The following is a 13,868-nucleotide window of genomic DNA, read 5'->3' as shown; positions in this document are numbered from 1 at the left end:
GGACGTGCCCCAGAGCTGACCCCTTTGCCCAGCACCTCACCCTCTGCATGCGCTACTGCTTCCCTCTGCTCCTCTAGGAGTTGTTGGCAAGGGGAGGTGTAGAGCACCGTGCTGTTCTCCTGCCTTGTACCCACCACTCTTGGGGTGCTCCTGGGACCCCGCAGAGTCCCTCAGCAGGAGCCTGACCCCTAGATTCCCCCCCTTCCCTGGGGGGAGATGCTCCATCCCCCGTGGTGGCTGCATTCAGCAGGCAAAGCAGGCAACGATGCTGTCCTGGGGACCCTGCTGCAGCCTGGGGAGGGGGAAGGAGGCTGCAAAGGGCTGGTGTGAGGGACTGTGCCCTCCAGGGCTTGCCCTCAGCAGCCTGGACCTGCCGCCGTTCCTCCCTTCCCAACTGCTATTGAGTCCAAAGGTTCCACGGATTAGCGGCAGGCGGGGAGCGGGAGCTGGCGCCGGGGGGTTGGGGTCACGCGGGGGTGTCCCGCCGTACCGGGCGTGGGAGGGCAGCGGCGGCCCCTTCCCGAGGCACCGGCCTGCGGGCTCCCGGGTGGGCGGGAGGGGTCCCGGCGCCGCCGCTCGCCGTGCCTTCTGCCGGGGGCGGCCGGTGCCCGAAGGTCGCCCTGCGAAGCGCCGTCCGCCGCGGCAGCCCCGGGAGCGCGGCCAGCAGCCGCGCCGCGTCCCGGGCGGGGCCTCGGGCATCCCGAGCCCGTGCGGCTGCCGGGCGCCGCGGGGGCGCCGGCGGTCCCGGGGCCGGGGGCGGTGCGGAAGCCCCGGAGCTGCCCCACGCTCACCAGGGCAGGATGCGCCACCGGTGCCGCTCTGCTGCCTGCGTGGGGTCCGGCTGCTCGGGGGGTCCCCGCACCGGGGCCACTGGCTTGTCCCACGCCAGGTCCCACTGCGGCAGGGCCAAGCGTGCGGGCCCGGGGGGCTCGGTGGCCCCCGGCAGCGGCCGTGCCGCGCAGCGGCTGTGCCAGATGCACCGTGCAGGTGCAGCTCCGCGGCTGCGGTTGCGGCCCCGGTTCGAGCCGGCGGGCAGGCATGCTGGCACTGGAGCGCCGCCCGCTCGCACCCATGGGTGGCCTTGTCCCGCCGGGCAGGGGTGGGTGCCGGGTGCTGGGCTGCCCTGTGCCCCCCCGCGGGGCCAAGGGGCAGCGGTGGAGGGGTGGCTCCCCTTGCCCAGAAGGAGCCCGTCCGCGCGGCGTCCCCCAAACAGGTGCTGGCACTGCCAGCGTGTCACCGCGGGGCCACGGCGGCAGCCAGCGGGCACGGCTGCAGGAGCCAAACCCGATGGGGTGGATCGGGCTGGGCTGGGCTGGCCCCTGGGGCTGTGGCGGTGGGCCCAGCCCCGAGGCTGTGGTGATGGGCGCCATCCTGACCGCCCCCAGGGATCTTTCCAGGACACCATCCGGACCCTCAACACCCTGCAGACCAATGCCAGCGACCTGGAGCAGGCGAAGCGGGAGCGCAGCGACCCCCAGGCCCAGCTGGAAGCCATGCAGGGCTTTTTGGAGCGGACCGGGATGAAGGTGAGGAGCGGGTCCCCCCATCACCCCCCCCACCCCACCCCATCCCCCCCGTCCCAGCAGCGGTGCCACCATGCTCGGTGCTGGCTGCCTCCTGGGGGTCTTCTCGGGTGGTTGACCTCTGGCAGGTCGAGGACCTGGATCGACTGAACGTCATCCATGTCACGGGGACGAAGGGCAAGGTGAGGCAGATGGGCAGTGCTGGGGGGCAAGGGGGGGCCTCCAGCCTCTCTGGCTCCGTTTGCCCCAGCACGGGGGGGTTAACGCTGCTGTCTCCCCAGGGCTCAGTGTGCGCCTTCGCTGAGTGCATCCTCCGCAACTACGGGCTGAAGACGGGCTTTTACAGGTGAGTGTGGGGGGTCAGGAGGGTTTGGGGGGGCTGGTGGCACTGTGCCCGACTGTGCCCCCCTCTCCTGCTCTGCCCCCCCAGCTCCCCTCACCTGGTGCAGGTGCGTGAGCGGATCCGCATCGATGGGCAGCCCATCAGCAAGGAGCAGTTCAGCAAGTACTTCTGGCTCGTTTACAGGTGCCTGGAGGAGACCAAGGTGGGGCTGGCGGGGGGTGCTCCCTCCCTCGAGGACCCCCCCTGGGCCATGTGCCCCAGTGCTGGTTGGGGATGCCCAGCAGATGTTGACACCCAACCCCCCCTGGGTGCCAGCCCTAGAGGAGGGTGCCAGCCCTGAACGTGGGTGCCAGCCCTGTGGGTGAGGGTGCCATCTCTCGAGCAGGGTGCCAGCCTTAGAGGACGGCGCCAGCCCTGCAGACAAGGGAGCACCAGGCACATCTGGGGCTCAGCCGCTGCCCTCACGGCCCCGTGGGTGGGGTGACAGCCGGACGGCATGACTGGCAGCAGGAGCCCCCTGCCGCTGGCTGTTGCCTCATGCTGGGGGACCTTGGGGTGCCCTGGAGGCAGGAGTGTCTTCACGCAGGCCCAGGTGGCCTGGGCCTGGCAGGCTGCAGTGTCTGTGCTGTCCCCCATTCCCAGGCAGCACCTGGTGGCTGCCGTGGCCGGGATGCCAGCAGCCATCTCCGCTGCTGCTCTGGCCTTGGCCCCCCCGTGCCCCCCGCCTTGGGGACCCCCCACGCCAAGATGCTCGCGTTGCACCCTGACGCAGGCATCGCCGGGGGGACGGCAGCCCCCACCGGGCACGTCTGTGCCCCCCGGGCCCCGTGTCCTGCCCTGGCTGTGGGGTCCCCTCGCCACAGCCCCTGGGTGCAGGAGCCAGGGAGCAGAAAGGCTGTGGAAACCCTGGCGGGTTTCAGCACGCAGGAGACACGGTGCCACGGTGACGTGCTTTAGGGCCACCAGCACCAGGGGCGGTGGGTGCCCCGGGCGGTGCGGCGGGGGCGGGGCTGGCGGTGGGGCGGAGCTGGCGGGGGCGGGGCTGGCTGCGGGGCGGGGCTGGCGGGGGCGGAGCTGGCGGCGGGGCGGGGCTGGCGGCGGGGCGGGGCTGGCGGGGGCGGGGCTGGCGGCGGGGCGGGGCTGGCGGGGGCGGGGCTGGCGGCGGCAAGCTCCGCCCGCCCAGGAGCCCCGAGGGAGCCGCGTTGCTGCGGAAGGGGCTGTGACGCGCGCGGGAGGGGCAGAACGCGGTGCTGTAGCGACGGCCGCGGCAGCCATGGCCAAGCGGTACGACATGGCGGAGTGTCCCTTCTGCGATGAGGTCTCTAAGTACGAGAAGCTCGCCAAGATCGGGCAGGGAACCTTCGGGTGAGTGCCCGGCCCGCCCCGCCGTCGGGCCTGCTGCTCGGGGCCGGCCCCCTGGGCCCCGCGGCCCGCCCGCCCCAGGCCCGGGCGCCGCCCGCTTGGGTCTCCCTTCCTCGGCCAGCGCTCCGGCCGCGGGGGCCGGCCTGGCCCCTCAGCCCTCCTTTCCCCGGCCCGGCGCCCCGCTCCGGCAGAGCAGAGTTCCCTCTGGAGACGGGCGGGGCGGGGTCCTGCACCTTTGCCCAAAACGTGCAGTTTCGGCCAAAATCCTTGGGGGGCTCCTGGGCTGGCTCGGCTCGGCCGCTGCTGAGGGCCTTTGGTCCGAACGGGATGTGGCTGGGTCGGATGGCGGCTCAGCACAGAGCGGTTGTCTCGTCTTTGTGTCTTGTTTGCTGGTGTTCCCGGTCAGGAGCACCTGGCTGCGTCCCTTCTGCCTTGCGCTGCTCAGTGGTTTCATTCTGGTTTTACAGGGAAGTTTTCAAAGCCAGACACCGGCAGACAGGCAAGAGAGTAGCACTGAAAAAAGTGTTGATGGAGAATGAGAAGGAGGGGGTAACTGCAGCAGCATGGCAGAGGAAGGGGGTAAGTGCCGGAACGTGGCTGGGCTGTGTTTGGGAAGGCCGGGGTGCGGGGTGCGGGGTGGCCCTTTGTCGTTGAAGGCTAATGTTTGGGACGGCATAGATGTGCTTTCACAGAGTAAATGTGTTTCACAATATTTGCAGCTCTAATACGCTGTATCCTGAACCTGTAAGGGTGTGGACAGGACCCCAGCCCTGTGGCCTTTTTCCTCTCCTGCTGATACTGTGATAACGTTGGGCCTTGTGGCTTTGCCAGGGCCTACGGCTTGTTGTCACCTTTCTGGCTGCAAAGGCAGCAGTGTGGTGCAGTCCCTGTGAGGTCACTGGGCTGCATGGGACAGCTGCTGGGAGGTGGCGCTGCCCACGCGTTCCTCCTCCCGTGCAAAAGCCTGTCATCCCCCGCCAGGCGCAGGGCTCCCCGCTGGCTGTTGTTTGTGGAGGAGCCGGGTAGTGTGTGAGGGGCACGTGCTCAGGGGTGTGCAAGAGATGGGAGAAGCTGGGGAGAGAGGTAACAGCTTAAACAGCGCAGGCAGTAGCTGGGGAGGCTGCTCTGCAGCTTGGGCCAGGCCGTACCGTGTGCCCTTACAAATGTGGAAGATGAGGAGAGGAGGGAGGGGTGCCTGCATGCCTGCCTCAGCACCACACAACCACTCTCCTGTGAAGGAACGTCCCTCCGCAGTGGTGCCCTGATGCTAAATAAATGTGCACAGTACCGGTGTGGGTGTTTTATTTTAAAGCTCTGATCGGCCTTCAGTGACCTGTGACAGTGCTGCTCAAGCAGGTCCCCTGCCGAGCTGCCACGGTCACGTGTCTCCTGTTCTCTAGGCAGGGGTGGCCTGGTCTCACGCACCCCTAATCCCCGTCCTTTCTTTCGCCTTTCCAGTTCCCCATCACAGCCTTGCGAGAGATTAAAATCCTCCAGCTGCTCAGACATGAGAACGTGGTGAACCTCATAGAAATCTGCAGGACCAAAGGTAGCTTGCGGGGCTCTCTCTCGGGCTGGCTGCCAGCTTTTTTTTCAGCCCTCCTTCTCTGCTGAGCGGGCTGGTGTTTTGTGCTGGGCGTGGGGTCCTCTAGCTGGGCATAGGCCTCTGTCCCCGCCTGTGATGCGAGGGGTGATGGTGCACTCCTCTTGGAAAACAGTTTCTTACAGAGTTCGGGGTTTGCTGCACCTTGGCTGGAAAAAGCTGTGGTCAGTGCTGCTGGGATATGGGTGTGCTGTGGCAATGAATGCTGCCCGTATTGGAAAAGTCCTGAGAGGCTTGAGATAAACCCACACTGGAGAGGCTTTGAAGCAGAGGGTTTTGAGCCCGGAGCTGTGCACAGCCAGTTCCCTCCTGTCAGGACCTCTAGCTGTCCCTCTCAGTTGGCTTGCGATGGTTTGTGGCAGCTCTGTGCTGATGATACAGCTCCAGCTGGAGACTTGCTTGGCTTTCTGTGGATGGCAGCGAGTGCTCGTGCTGTGAGAGCTGGGACTCCACTCGGGGTGGCCCTGAGCTGCTCTTCCACCTCCTCGCTTCTACCTCACGTGGTGTGCCCCTGCTGCGTGACTGGCACGCTCAGTGCGCTTGGCCTGGCTCCGTTTCCAGTCAAGTTGCTTTAAAGCACTTGGTAGCTTTTATACGTCATTCTCTTCTGTGGATTTGTATTGTAAAAAATACTTTTGAAAGTGACAGCTGATGTTCAAGCCTGCCATTCTCTATATTCAGTCGCTTCCGTGAAATAAAAATGAAAGTGGCAGGTATCTGGTGCTGGTGTGTTTTTAAAAGTTCACTGAACTGGTAGAAGTGTTTGGCCCGGGACCAGGAGCTTGAAGTTGCTCTAGTCCTCTACAGCACGTAGATTATAGTCCTCCGAACAGGTATGAGTAGAAACACTGACAAGTTAATTTTGAATTCACTGTGCGATTAAACAAGTTGTGATGGTTGCATGGCTGGTGTACCCAAGGTAACTATTTTTGTAGCCGTGTCGGTCGTTTGTGTTTTGTTTGAATTCCAGTTTTCACCCAGATCTACTTTGACCTCAGTTTCCAGTAAAGCAGAAATATTGCATGTGCTGTTCTCAAACTTTTAAGCGCCTCTCTTTTTAGGTGGGAAAGGTGTGGTAGGGGCCATATGTGTGTAAGGAATTGCAAAGCTGGTACAGCAGGCACCCTGCTGGCTGGCAGAGTGGTGCGTTTCTGTGAGGGCTGAGCTTGGCTGTCATTGTCCAGTAGGAGCTGCTGATCGATCGGCAAGTTTTGCCGATTACAGCTGATGAAAATCAGCTTTCTTTTTACAGTTTTGCATGTGTGCTCTAGGAACAAGGTTGAAATAGACTGCTTCATTTGAGGCTTCCTGTTAGTGACTTTAAATTGCAGTTGGAGTTGGAGTTTGAAATCGCTTTGATCCAGAGCAGCCCATTTTCACAGATGATGTTTGAGGCTGCAGAAACCCCCGCTTTCTAATACGATGTTAGACAGATTTTTCTCCGTTTCTGCATTTTTGCTGGGGCTGTCTTAGCGGGCGTCTCCGTTATCACTGACGCGATCGGTGGTAGTGCTTGGCTGGCAGCTAGTGGTATGTGCACCTACCAGCCGTGGCTTGCAGGGAGGAAACCCCACAGCCGTTACGCGCACAGAGCAATACAAAACGAAGCTTTCAAAGATTTTCGTGCCCTTGCCTTGCCTGTCTGATCACGTTCACGACTCTGATCCTCATCCTCTGTTCTTCTGTTGCTAGTTGTGGGTCTTGGGGCCTGCAGGCTGTTTCTGGTTCTGTGTGTGCCTGTGCCCTGAGGTTATGTCTAGTGAGCGCTGTATGTATGAGCAGCAGGGTGGCCGGAGGCCAGGAGGAGCTGTGCTGGGGTTAAGGGTCCCTCCCTGACGGTCCCTCCTTGCTTCTCCCATAGCCTCTCCATACAACCGCTGCAAGGGCAGCATCTACCTTGTGTTTGACTTCTGCGAGCATGACCTGGCTGGCCTTCTCAGCAATGCCCGTGTCAAGTTCACGCTCTCAGAGATCAAGAAAGTGATGCAGATGCTGTTGAACGGCCTTTACTACATCCACAGGAACAAGGTACCGGCCAGAGCTGTGCTGTGCTCTGAGGTCACCCTGCTTTCTGTGGCTTTCCAAGGAGTGGGTGTCTTAGCACAGGCTGGAGGGAAGTCCTTGCTTGTCCTCCACCTCTGGAGCTGCTGGCACCAAGGAGGTGCTGGCACCAGGCGCCCAGGGAGGGTACCTGAACGGCTGAACCTTTTGGCGTCTGTCCTTGTACAGATCTTGCATCGAGACCTGAAAGCTGCAAATGTCCTGATCACGCGGGACGGAGTGCTGAAGCTTGCAGACTTTGGGCTGGCTCGAGCTTTCAGCCTGGCTAAGAACAGCCAGCCAAACCGCTACACCAACCGGGTGGTGACTCTGTGGTACCGGCCGCCAGAGCTGCTCCTAGGTAGGAGGTGATGGGCTCTGCCGGCTTCTCTGTCCTTCTCATTCCCCTGGGTGACTAACGCGACATCTCTGTTTAGGGGAGCGGGACTATGGTCCCCCCATTGACCTCTGGGGTGCAGGGTGCATCATGGCAGAGATGTGGACCCGCAGCCCCATCATGCAAGGGAACACAGAGCAGCACCAGCTCACCCTCATCAGCCAGCTCTGCGGATCCATCACACCGGAGGTGAGGGCGTGAGCGTGAGCGAGCTGCAGAGAGCGGAGGGAGGCGAGAGGCGGTGGTGTGGGCAGGTTCTGGGATCGGCCGTTCCTGGGCCTCTTCCCATGCCCGCTGCTGGCAGGGAGGCTGGGGAAGCTCTGGCAAACTCTGCTTGCCTCCCGGCAGCCACGTGCACGGTGGGGCACTGCGCTTGCCTTGCTACTCTGTGTAGACTACAGCTGTCCCATCGCTCATGTTAACCTCCTGAGGAGAAAAGGGTGAACCTGCCTCCCAGACCCCCTTCGGCAGGGGTGGCTTGTGTCCTTGTATTTGAGCACAGAGACGATGCTGGCTGCTCCAGCTGTGAAAGAACAGAACATTGCACGTAGGAATCTGTTCTAGCCTGTGTTTGGGGGTTGTCTCACAGAGAAACACCCTTTGGATTTCTGCTTAAAGAAGGGTGGGTTTGGGGTTTTTTTGTTTGTTTTGTGTTGAGAGGTTTGCCTCTGGTGCTTTGAACTGGTCACCTTGAAAAGCCTCTTCAGTTCTGTCTTGTCACTCGTGGCATCGGCTCGGTTCTGGTGGGAGCATTTAGCTCTTTCTCAGCTCCTTATTTAATGGCGGCTTGTCCTGCCCTCTTGTGGGGGATTGAGCTGGGGGATCTCTTGGCCGGGGCTGTGATCTAGGGCTTGTGTTGTGCAGGCAGCTGCAGAGGCCTGATGCCTGTCCTGCATGCGTTATGTACGTACATTGAAGGGGTTTTCTCTTGTATGTAAATACCTGGTGTGGTCTCTCAGATCAGGGTTGAGGTAAGTGCTGGTGACTGCAGCAGGCTTTGCTTCCTAAGGATAAAAGGAGCCACAGACATCCTGGTTGTTACTTAGCAATCGGGTTTGTGGCTTTACCTTTCTGGATGCTGTAGCTGGCATGAGCCTCGCTCTCTTGTAGCTCTTTCGTGGGAGAACCAGAAATCCTGGAGCATCCTGCAAGCTGTTTCCATTGCAGCAGGCCTCCGTCCCGACTTGCCCACGTGTCTCCAGGCTTTAGCGTACCCTTTAGGGCCTCCTTCATGCTGTGGGAACAAGGTCTGCCAGTTTGGAGGTTATAAAATAGTATTGTTCTCCCTGCAGACCTCACCCGACTTTGCCTGAGGGTGTTCGCATCAAAAATGGCTTGTCCTCTCTGTAACTATTTCCTCCCAACCCTGCTTTCCTGCCCCTTCCCAGGCTTGGCCAAATGTGGGTAAATACGAGCTGTACCAGAAGCTGGATCTTCCCAAGGGTCAGAAGCGCAAGGTGAAGGATTGCCTGAAAGCCTACGTCGGAGACCCCTACGCACTCGACCTCATCGACAAGCTGCTGGTGCTGGATCCCGCCCAGCGGATCGACAGCGATGATGCCCTGAACCACGACTTCTTCTGGTCCGACCCCATGCCCTCGGACCTCAAAAACATGCTGTCCACCCTCAACCAGTCCATGTTCGAGTACCTGGCCCCACCGCACAGGAGGGGTGGGCACATGCCCCAGCAGCCGTTCCAGGGCAGGAACCCGGCCGCCACCAACCAGGCTGGATTCGACCGAGTGTTTTGAGTGGGGGCTTCCCCAGCGGGGTCCCAGCTGGGCTACTCCGCAGGCTGCATTCAGCGGGGATGTCCTGGCAAGGTCTTTCTGTCTGGGAAAGGACTTTCTTCAAGGCGAAGCGCCTGCTGGCTTTAACTCGGCTCTGAGATCTCGTGCGGCAGCTCAGCCACCACGGAGCTGCTACAGAAGGTGATACCTGCAAGCCTGCAGCTGTTTCCCTACAGCTTTGTTACAGAGCTCCCGCACCTGCCGGGCGCCGGTTCAGCACGTGGCCTCAACCGTGGCCTGAACCGGCCACGTTCAGTGGCTGCAGGTGAGGGGAGCCGTGAGGAGGAGCTGATGCTGTGCAGCCTGTCCACCCTGCTGTCCCTGGGTGTATCCCACCTCTGTGCCCCCCCCGAGGGTCTTGCAGCGCTGGGTGCAGGGGGGGCCATCAGATGACCCCCTGCCTGGACCAACCCCCCGTGACCCTGCCAGTGTGGGACTGGTCCTGGTGGCGATCCCATGGGTGGGTCCTGAGGGCTCCCCCAGTGCTGACCCCCCCTCCTCTCCCCACAGCCCTGCCACTTTGACTACGCTGTCTTCTGCCCCAACTTCACGGAGGTGCCCGTGGCCAGCAATGCAGGTGAGTGCCGGGGAGCTGGGGTCTTCCCTGGCCCCGCCCCTCATCCCCAACCCCTCCCTGGCTCCCCCTAATCCCTGGCCCCCATCCCCGTCTCTCCCAGACCAGCAAAACTTCAGCGTGACCCTGGAGAGCTCCCTGACCCGCTGCCTGGAGAACCAGCGGAGGTGGACCCGGCTACTGGAGGAAAAGGAGGGGCAGGACCCCTGGCTCCCAGCCCCCTGCAGCCAGCCCCTGCCCGAGAACCCCTGCTCCTGGTCCCCCCAGCTGCGAGACCCCTCAATTCCCCAGCCCTCGTGTTCCCCTGCCTGGCCCAGGCACTGAGGGGTGGGTGGCACAGGGCCGGGACCCTTGGCTGGCAGCGCCCACCGCCATGGGGGCTCACCCCCACCCCGCCGCCAGCAGAGGGGCTGTGCGGCTGCGGGAGGCGGCCGCCATCCACGTCCTGGTCACCGGCAGCCTGCACTTGGTGGGGGGGGTCCTTCGGCTGCTGGACCCCGCGCTCTCCCAGTAACGGGGGTGCGCAGGGCTTTGCACCTCTTTTTACTTGAAGCGCCGGTTCTGCCCCAGATGGTGCTCGGAGGTGGCTGGGGGGGGCACGTGGGACCCCCAGACCCTTCCCGGCTCATCCCTTTTCACCCCAGTGCCTTTTGGCTGTGCCCCCCGCAGGGGGGACACTGGCCATGGGGGAGCTGCTCCCTGCCCCCAGCCCACGTTGGTGGGACTGGCTGGGGGGGCCCTGGCCTCTGGGGGGGCTGCCCCAGGCTGTGCCAGGGTCCAGGCGCCCAGGGGCGTAGATGGAGTTTTGAGGGGGCGGTAGATGGGAGCCTCAAGCCACAGCGAGGTGTGGACTAATTTAACACAGGGGAGATTTATTATTATTATTATTATTATTATTATTAATAGTTTGTAACTTGGGTGGGGAGCTGGGAGTGTGTGTGGTTTCTGCCCATCACCCCGTGGGGAGCCAGCAGCCCCACACTGCCTCACCCCCCCTTAATAAACATTTTGCTGCTCCTAGTGGTGCCCACTGCCTTCTTGGGGGGACCCAGGAGAGGTGCAGGGGGTCACCCCAAGTGCTGGGTCGTGTCCTGGGGGCACCCGCTTTTGCCCACCCCCCCATTTGAGGGGGAGCCCTGGGGGAGGCTTTGGGCGTAGGTACTCTCTCTGCCCCCCTGGTGCACCCAGCAGCAGGGGACCCCAGGGGGGTTGCAGGGTGCCCCCCTCCCCCGGCGTGGGCTGCCCTTGGGGGGCCAAAGCGTTCGCTGAATGAGTAACGGAGGCCCCCTCCGGGCTCGGCCTGAGATTTGGGGCAAAAACCCAGCTTAATGGGGCTGGGGTGGGTCCCCAAGTCTGACAGTTGGGGACCGGGTGGGCTGGGGGGGGTCAGGCCACGCTGCTGGTGGAGCAGGGGGTGCTCTGGGTGCTGCCGATGCTGCGGTTGGTGCTGCTGCTCTCCGAGGCCGGCACCGTGCTGGAAACTGGCTGCAGTTTGGAGGTGGGACCTGGCTCGCGTCGCGGCGCCGGAGGGAGAAGCACCGAGGGGACCCGAGCTCGGGGCGGCCGGCGGTGGGCAGGATGCTGCTGCCGTGTCGGAGGACGGGCACGGGCTTGAGCTGCTGCTGCCAGCGCTCCGGCACTGCCGGAGGAGCAGGCTGGTGCTGGTGGCTGGCCTCGCACAGCAGCTGGTTCCCCAGAGCACTGGGGGCTGCAGCCCCGTATTGACACACTGGGGACGTGCCCCAGAGCTGACCCCTTTGCCCAGCACCTCACCCTCTGCATGCGCTACTGCTTCCCTCTGCTCCTCTAGGAGTTGTTGGCAAGGGGAGGTGTAGAGCACCGTGCTGTTCTCCTGCCTTGTACCCACCACTCTTGGGGTGCTCCTGGGACCCCGCAGAGTCCCTCAGCAGGAGCCTGACCCCTAGATTCCCCCCCTTCCCTGGGGGGAGATGCTCCATCCCCCGTGGTGGCTGCATTCAGCAGGCAAAGCAGGCAACGATGCTGTCCTGGGGACCCTGCTGCAGCCTGGGGAGGGGGAAGGAGGCTGCAAAGGGCTGGTGTGAGGGACTGTGCCCTCCAGGGCTTGCCCTCAGCAGCCTGGACCTGCCGCCGTTCCTCCCTTCCCAACTGCTATTGAGTCCAAAGGTTCCACGGATTAGCGGCAGGCGGGGAGCGGGAGCTGGCGCCGGGGGGTTGGGGTCACGCGGGGGTGTCCCGCCGTACCGGGCGTGGGAGGGCAGCGGCGGCCCCTTCCCGAGGCACCGGCCTGCGGGCTCCCGGGTGGGCGGGAGGGGTCCCGGCGCCGCCGCTCGCCGTGCCTTCTGCCGGGGGCGGCCGGTGCCCGAAGGTCGCCCTGCGAAGCGCCGTCCGCCGCGGCAGCCCCGGGAGCGCGGCCAGCAGCCGCGCCGCGTCCCGGGCGGGGCCTCGGGCATCCCGAGCCCGTGCGGCTGCCGGGCGCCGCGGGGGCGCCGGCGGTCCCGGGGCCGGGGGCGGTGCGGAAGCCCCGGAGCTGCCCCACGCTCACCAGGGCAGGATGCGCCACCGGTGCCGCTCTGCTGCCTGCGTGGGGTCCGGCTGCTCGGGGGGTCCCCGCACCGGGGCCACTGGCTTGTCCCACGCCAGGTCCCACTGCGGCAGGGCCAAGCGTGCGGGCCCGGGGGGCTCGGTGGCCCCCGGCAGCGGCCGTGCCGCGCAGCGGCTGTGCCAGATGCACCGTGCAGGTGCAGCTCCGCGGCTGCGGTTGCGGCCCCGGTTCGAGCCGGCGGGCAGGCATGCTGGCACTGGAGCGCCGCCCGCTCGCACCCATGGGTGGCCTTGTCCCGCCGGGCAGGGGTGGGTGCCGGGTGCTGGGCTGCCCTGTGCCCCCCCGCGGGGCCAAGGGGCAGCGGTGGAGGGGTGGCTCCCCTTGCCCAGAAGGAGCCCGTCCGCGCGGCGTCCCCCAAACAGGTGCTGGCACTGCCAGCGTGTCACCGCGGGGCCACGGCGGCAGCCAGCGGGCACGGCTGCAGGAGCCAAACCCGATGGGGTGGATCGGGCTGGGCTGGGCTGGCCCCTGGGGCTGTGGCGGTGGGCCCAGCCCCGAGGCTGTGGTGATGGGCGCCATCCTGACCGCCCCCAGGGATCTTTCCAGGACACCATCCGGACCCTCAACACCCTGCAGACCAATGCCAGCGACCTGGAGCAGGCGAAGCGGGAGCGCAGCGACCCCCAGGCCCAGCTGGAAGCCATGCAGGGCTTTTTGGAGCGGACCGGGATGAAGGTGAGGAGCGGGTCCCCCCATCACCCCCCCCACCCCACCCCATCCCCCCCGTCCCAGCAGCGGTGCCACCATGCTCGGTGCTGGCTGCCTCCTGGGGGTCTTCTCGGGTGGTTGACCTCTGGCAGGTCGAGGACCTGGATCGACTGAACGTCATCCATGTCACGGGGACGAAGGGCAAGGTGAGGCAGATGGGCAGTGCTGGGGGGCAAGGGGGGGCCTCCAGCCTCTCTGGCTCCGTTTGCCCCAGCACGGGGGGGTTAACGCTGCTGTCTCCCCAGGGCTCAGTGTGCGCCTTCGCTGAGTGCATCCTCCGCAACTACGGGCTGAAGACGGGCTTTTACAGGTGAGTGTGGGGGGTCAGGAGGGTTTGGGGGGGCTGGTGGCACTGTGCCCGACTGTGCCCCCCTCTCCTGCTCTGCCCCCCCAGCTCCCCTCACCTGGTGCAGGTGCGTGAGCGGATCCGCATCGATGGGCAGCCCATCAGCAAGGAGCAGTTCAGCAAGTACTTCTGGCTCGTTTACAGGCGCCTGGAGGAGACCAAGGTGGGGCTGGCGGGGGGTGCTCCCTCCCTCGAGGACGCCCCAGTGCTGGTTGGGGATGCCCAGCAGATGTTGACACCCAACCCCCCCTGGGTGCCAGCCCTAGAGGAGGGTGCCAGCCCTGAACGTGGGTGCCAGCCCTGTGGGTGAGGGTGCCATCTCTCGAGCAGGGTGCCAGCCTTAGAGGACGGCGCCAGCCCTGCAGACAAGGGAGCACCAGGCACATCTGGGGCTCAGCCGCTGCCCTCACGGCCCCGTGGGTGGGGTGACAGCCGGACGGCATGACTGGCAGCAGGAGCCCCCTGCCGCTGGCTGTTGCCTCATGCTGGGGGACCTTGGGGTGCCCTGGAGGCAGGAGTGTCTTCACGCAGGCCCAGGTGGCCTGGGCCTGGCAGGCTGCAGTGTCTGTGCTGTCCCCCATTCCCAGGCAGCACCTGG

The 13,868-nt window shown here is 64.4% G+C and overlaps 3 protein-coding genes across 5 annotated transcripts; all 3 read left to right on the top strand.

Annotated features, from left to right (window-relative positions):
* The first annotated feature begins 2,951 nt into the window (after positions 1-2,951).
* On the top strand, positions 2,952-9,635 carry LOC308069507 (cyclin-dependent kinase 9-like). 3 transcript variants are annotated; one of them, XR_013930418.1, is made up of 8 exons: positions 2,952-3,231; positions 3,696-3,807; positions 4,687-4,777; positions 6,693-6,859; positions 7,061-7,232; positions 7,309-7,457; positions 8,657-9,199; positions 9,569-9,635. XR_013930418.1 is itself a non-coding variant. In XM_080401881.1 (7 exons), the coding sequence occupies exons 1-7, from the start codon at positions 3,140-3,142 to the stop codon at positions 9,017-9,019; spliced, it is 1,146 nt and encodes a 381-aa protein (XP_080258007.1). In that variant the 5' UTR covers positions 2,952-3,139; the 3' UTR covers positions 9,020-9,567. The 3 variants fall into 3 exon arrangements, 1 of the variants encoding a protein (XP_080258007.1); XR_013930419.1 differs by having other exon boundaries at positions 8,657-9,323; XM_080401881.1 differs by lacking the exon at positions 9,569-9,635 and having other exon boundaries at positions 8,657-9,567.
* On the top strand, positions 9,563-10,146 carry LOC308069948 (folylpolyglutamate synthase, mitochondrial-like; the record flags this gene model as incomplete). The annotated part of the gene is given in 4 exon segments (XM_080403101.1): positions 9,563-9,635; positions 9,736-9,840; positions 9,843-9,958; positions 9,961-10,146. Coding segments are annotated over 4 exon segments (480 nt in total), but the record flags the coding sequence as incomplete, so codon positions are not given.
* A 2,933-nt stretch (positions 10,147-13,079) lies between these two features.
* LOC308069517 (folylpolyglutamate synthase, mitochondrial-like) lies at positions 13,080-13,580 on the top strand (the record flags this gene model as incomplete). Its single annotated transcript, XM_080401898.1, has 2 exons — positions 13,080-13,234; positions 13,319-13,580. 2 exons carry the CDS (start codon positions 13,080-13,082, stop codon positions 13,578-13,580), a joined length of 417 nt encoding a protein of 138 aa, XP_080258024.1.
* Positions 13,581-13,868: the final 288 nt, after the last annotated feature.

Source organism: Falco punctatus (assembly GCF_963210335.1).
Source record: "Falco punctatus genome assembly, chromosome: 9".
Taxonomy (NCBI): domain Eukaryota; kingdom Metazoa; phylum Chordata; class Aves; order Falconiformes; family Falconidae; genus Falco; species Falco punctatus.
This window is presented reverse-complemented; position numbering and strand designations above follow the sequence as displayed.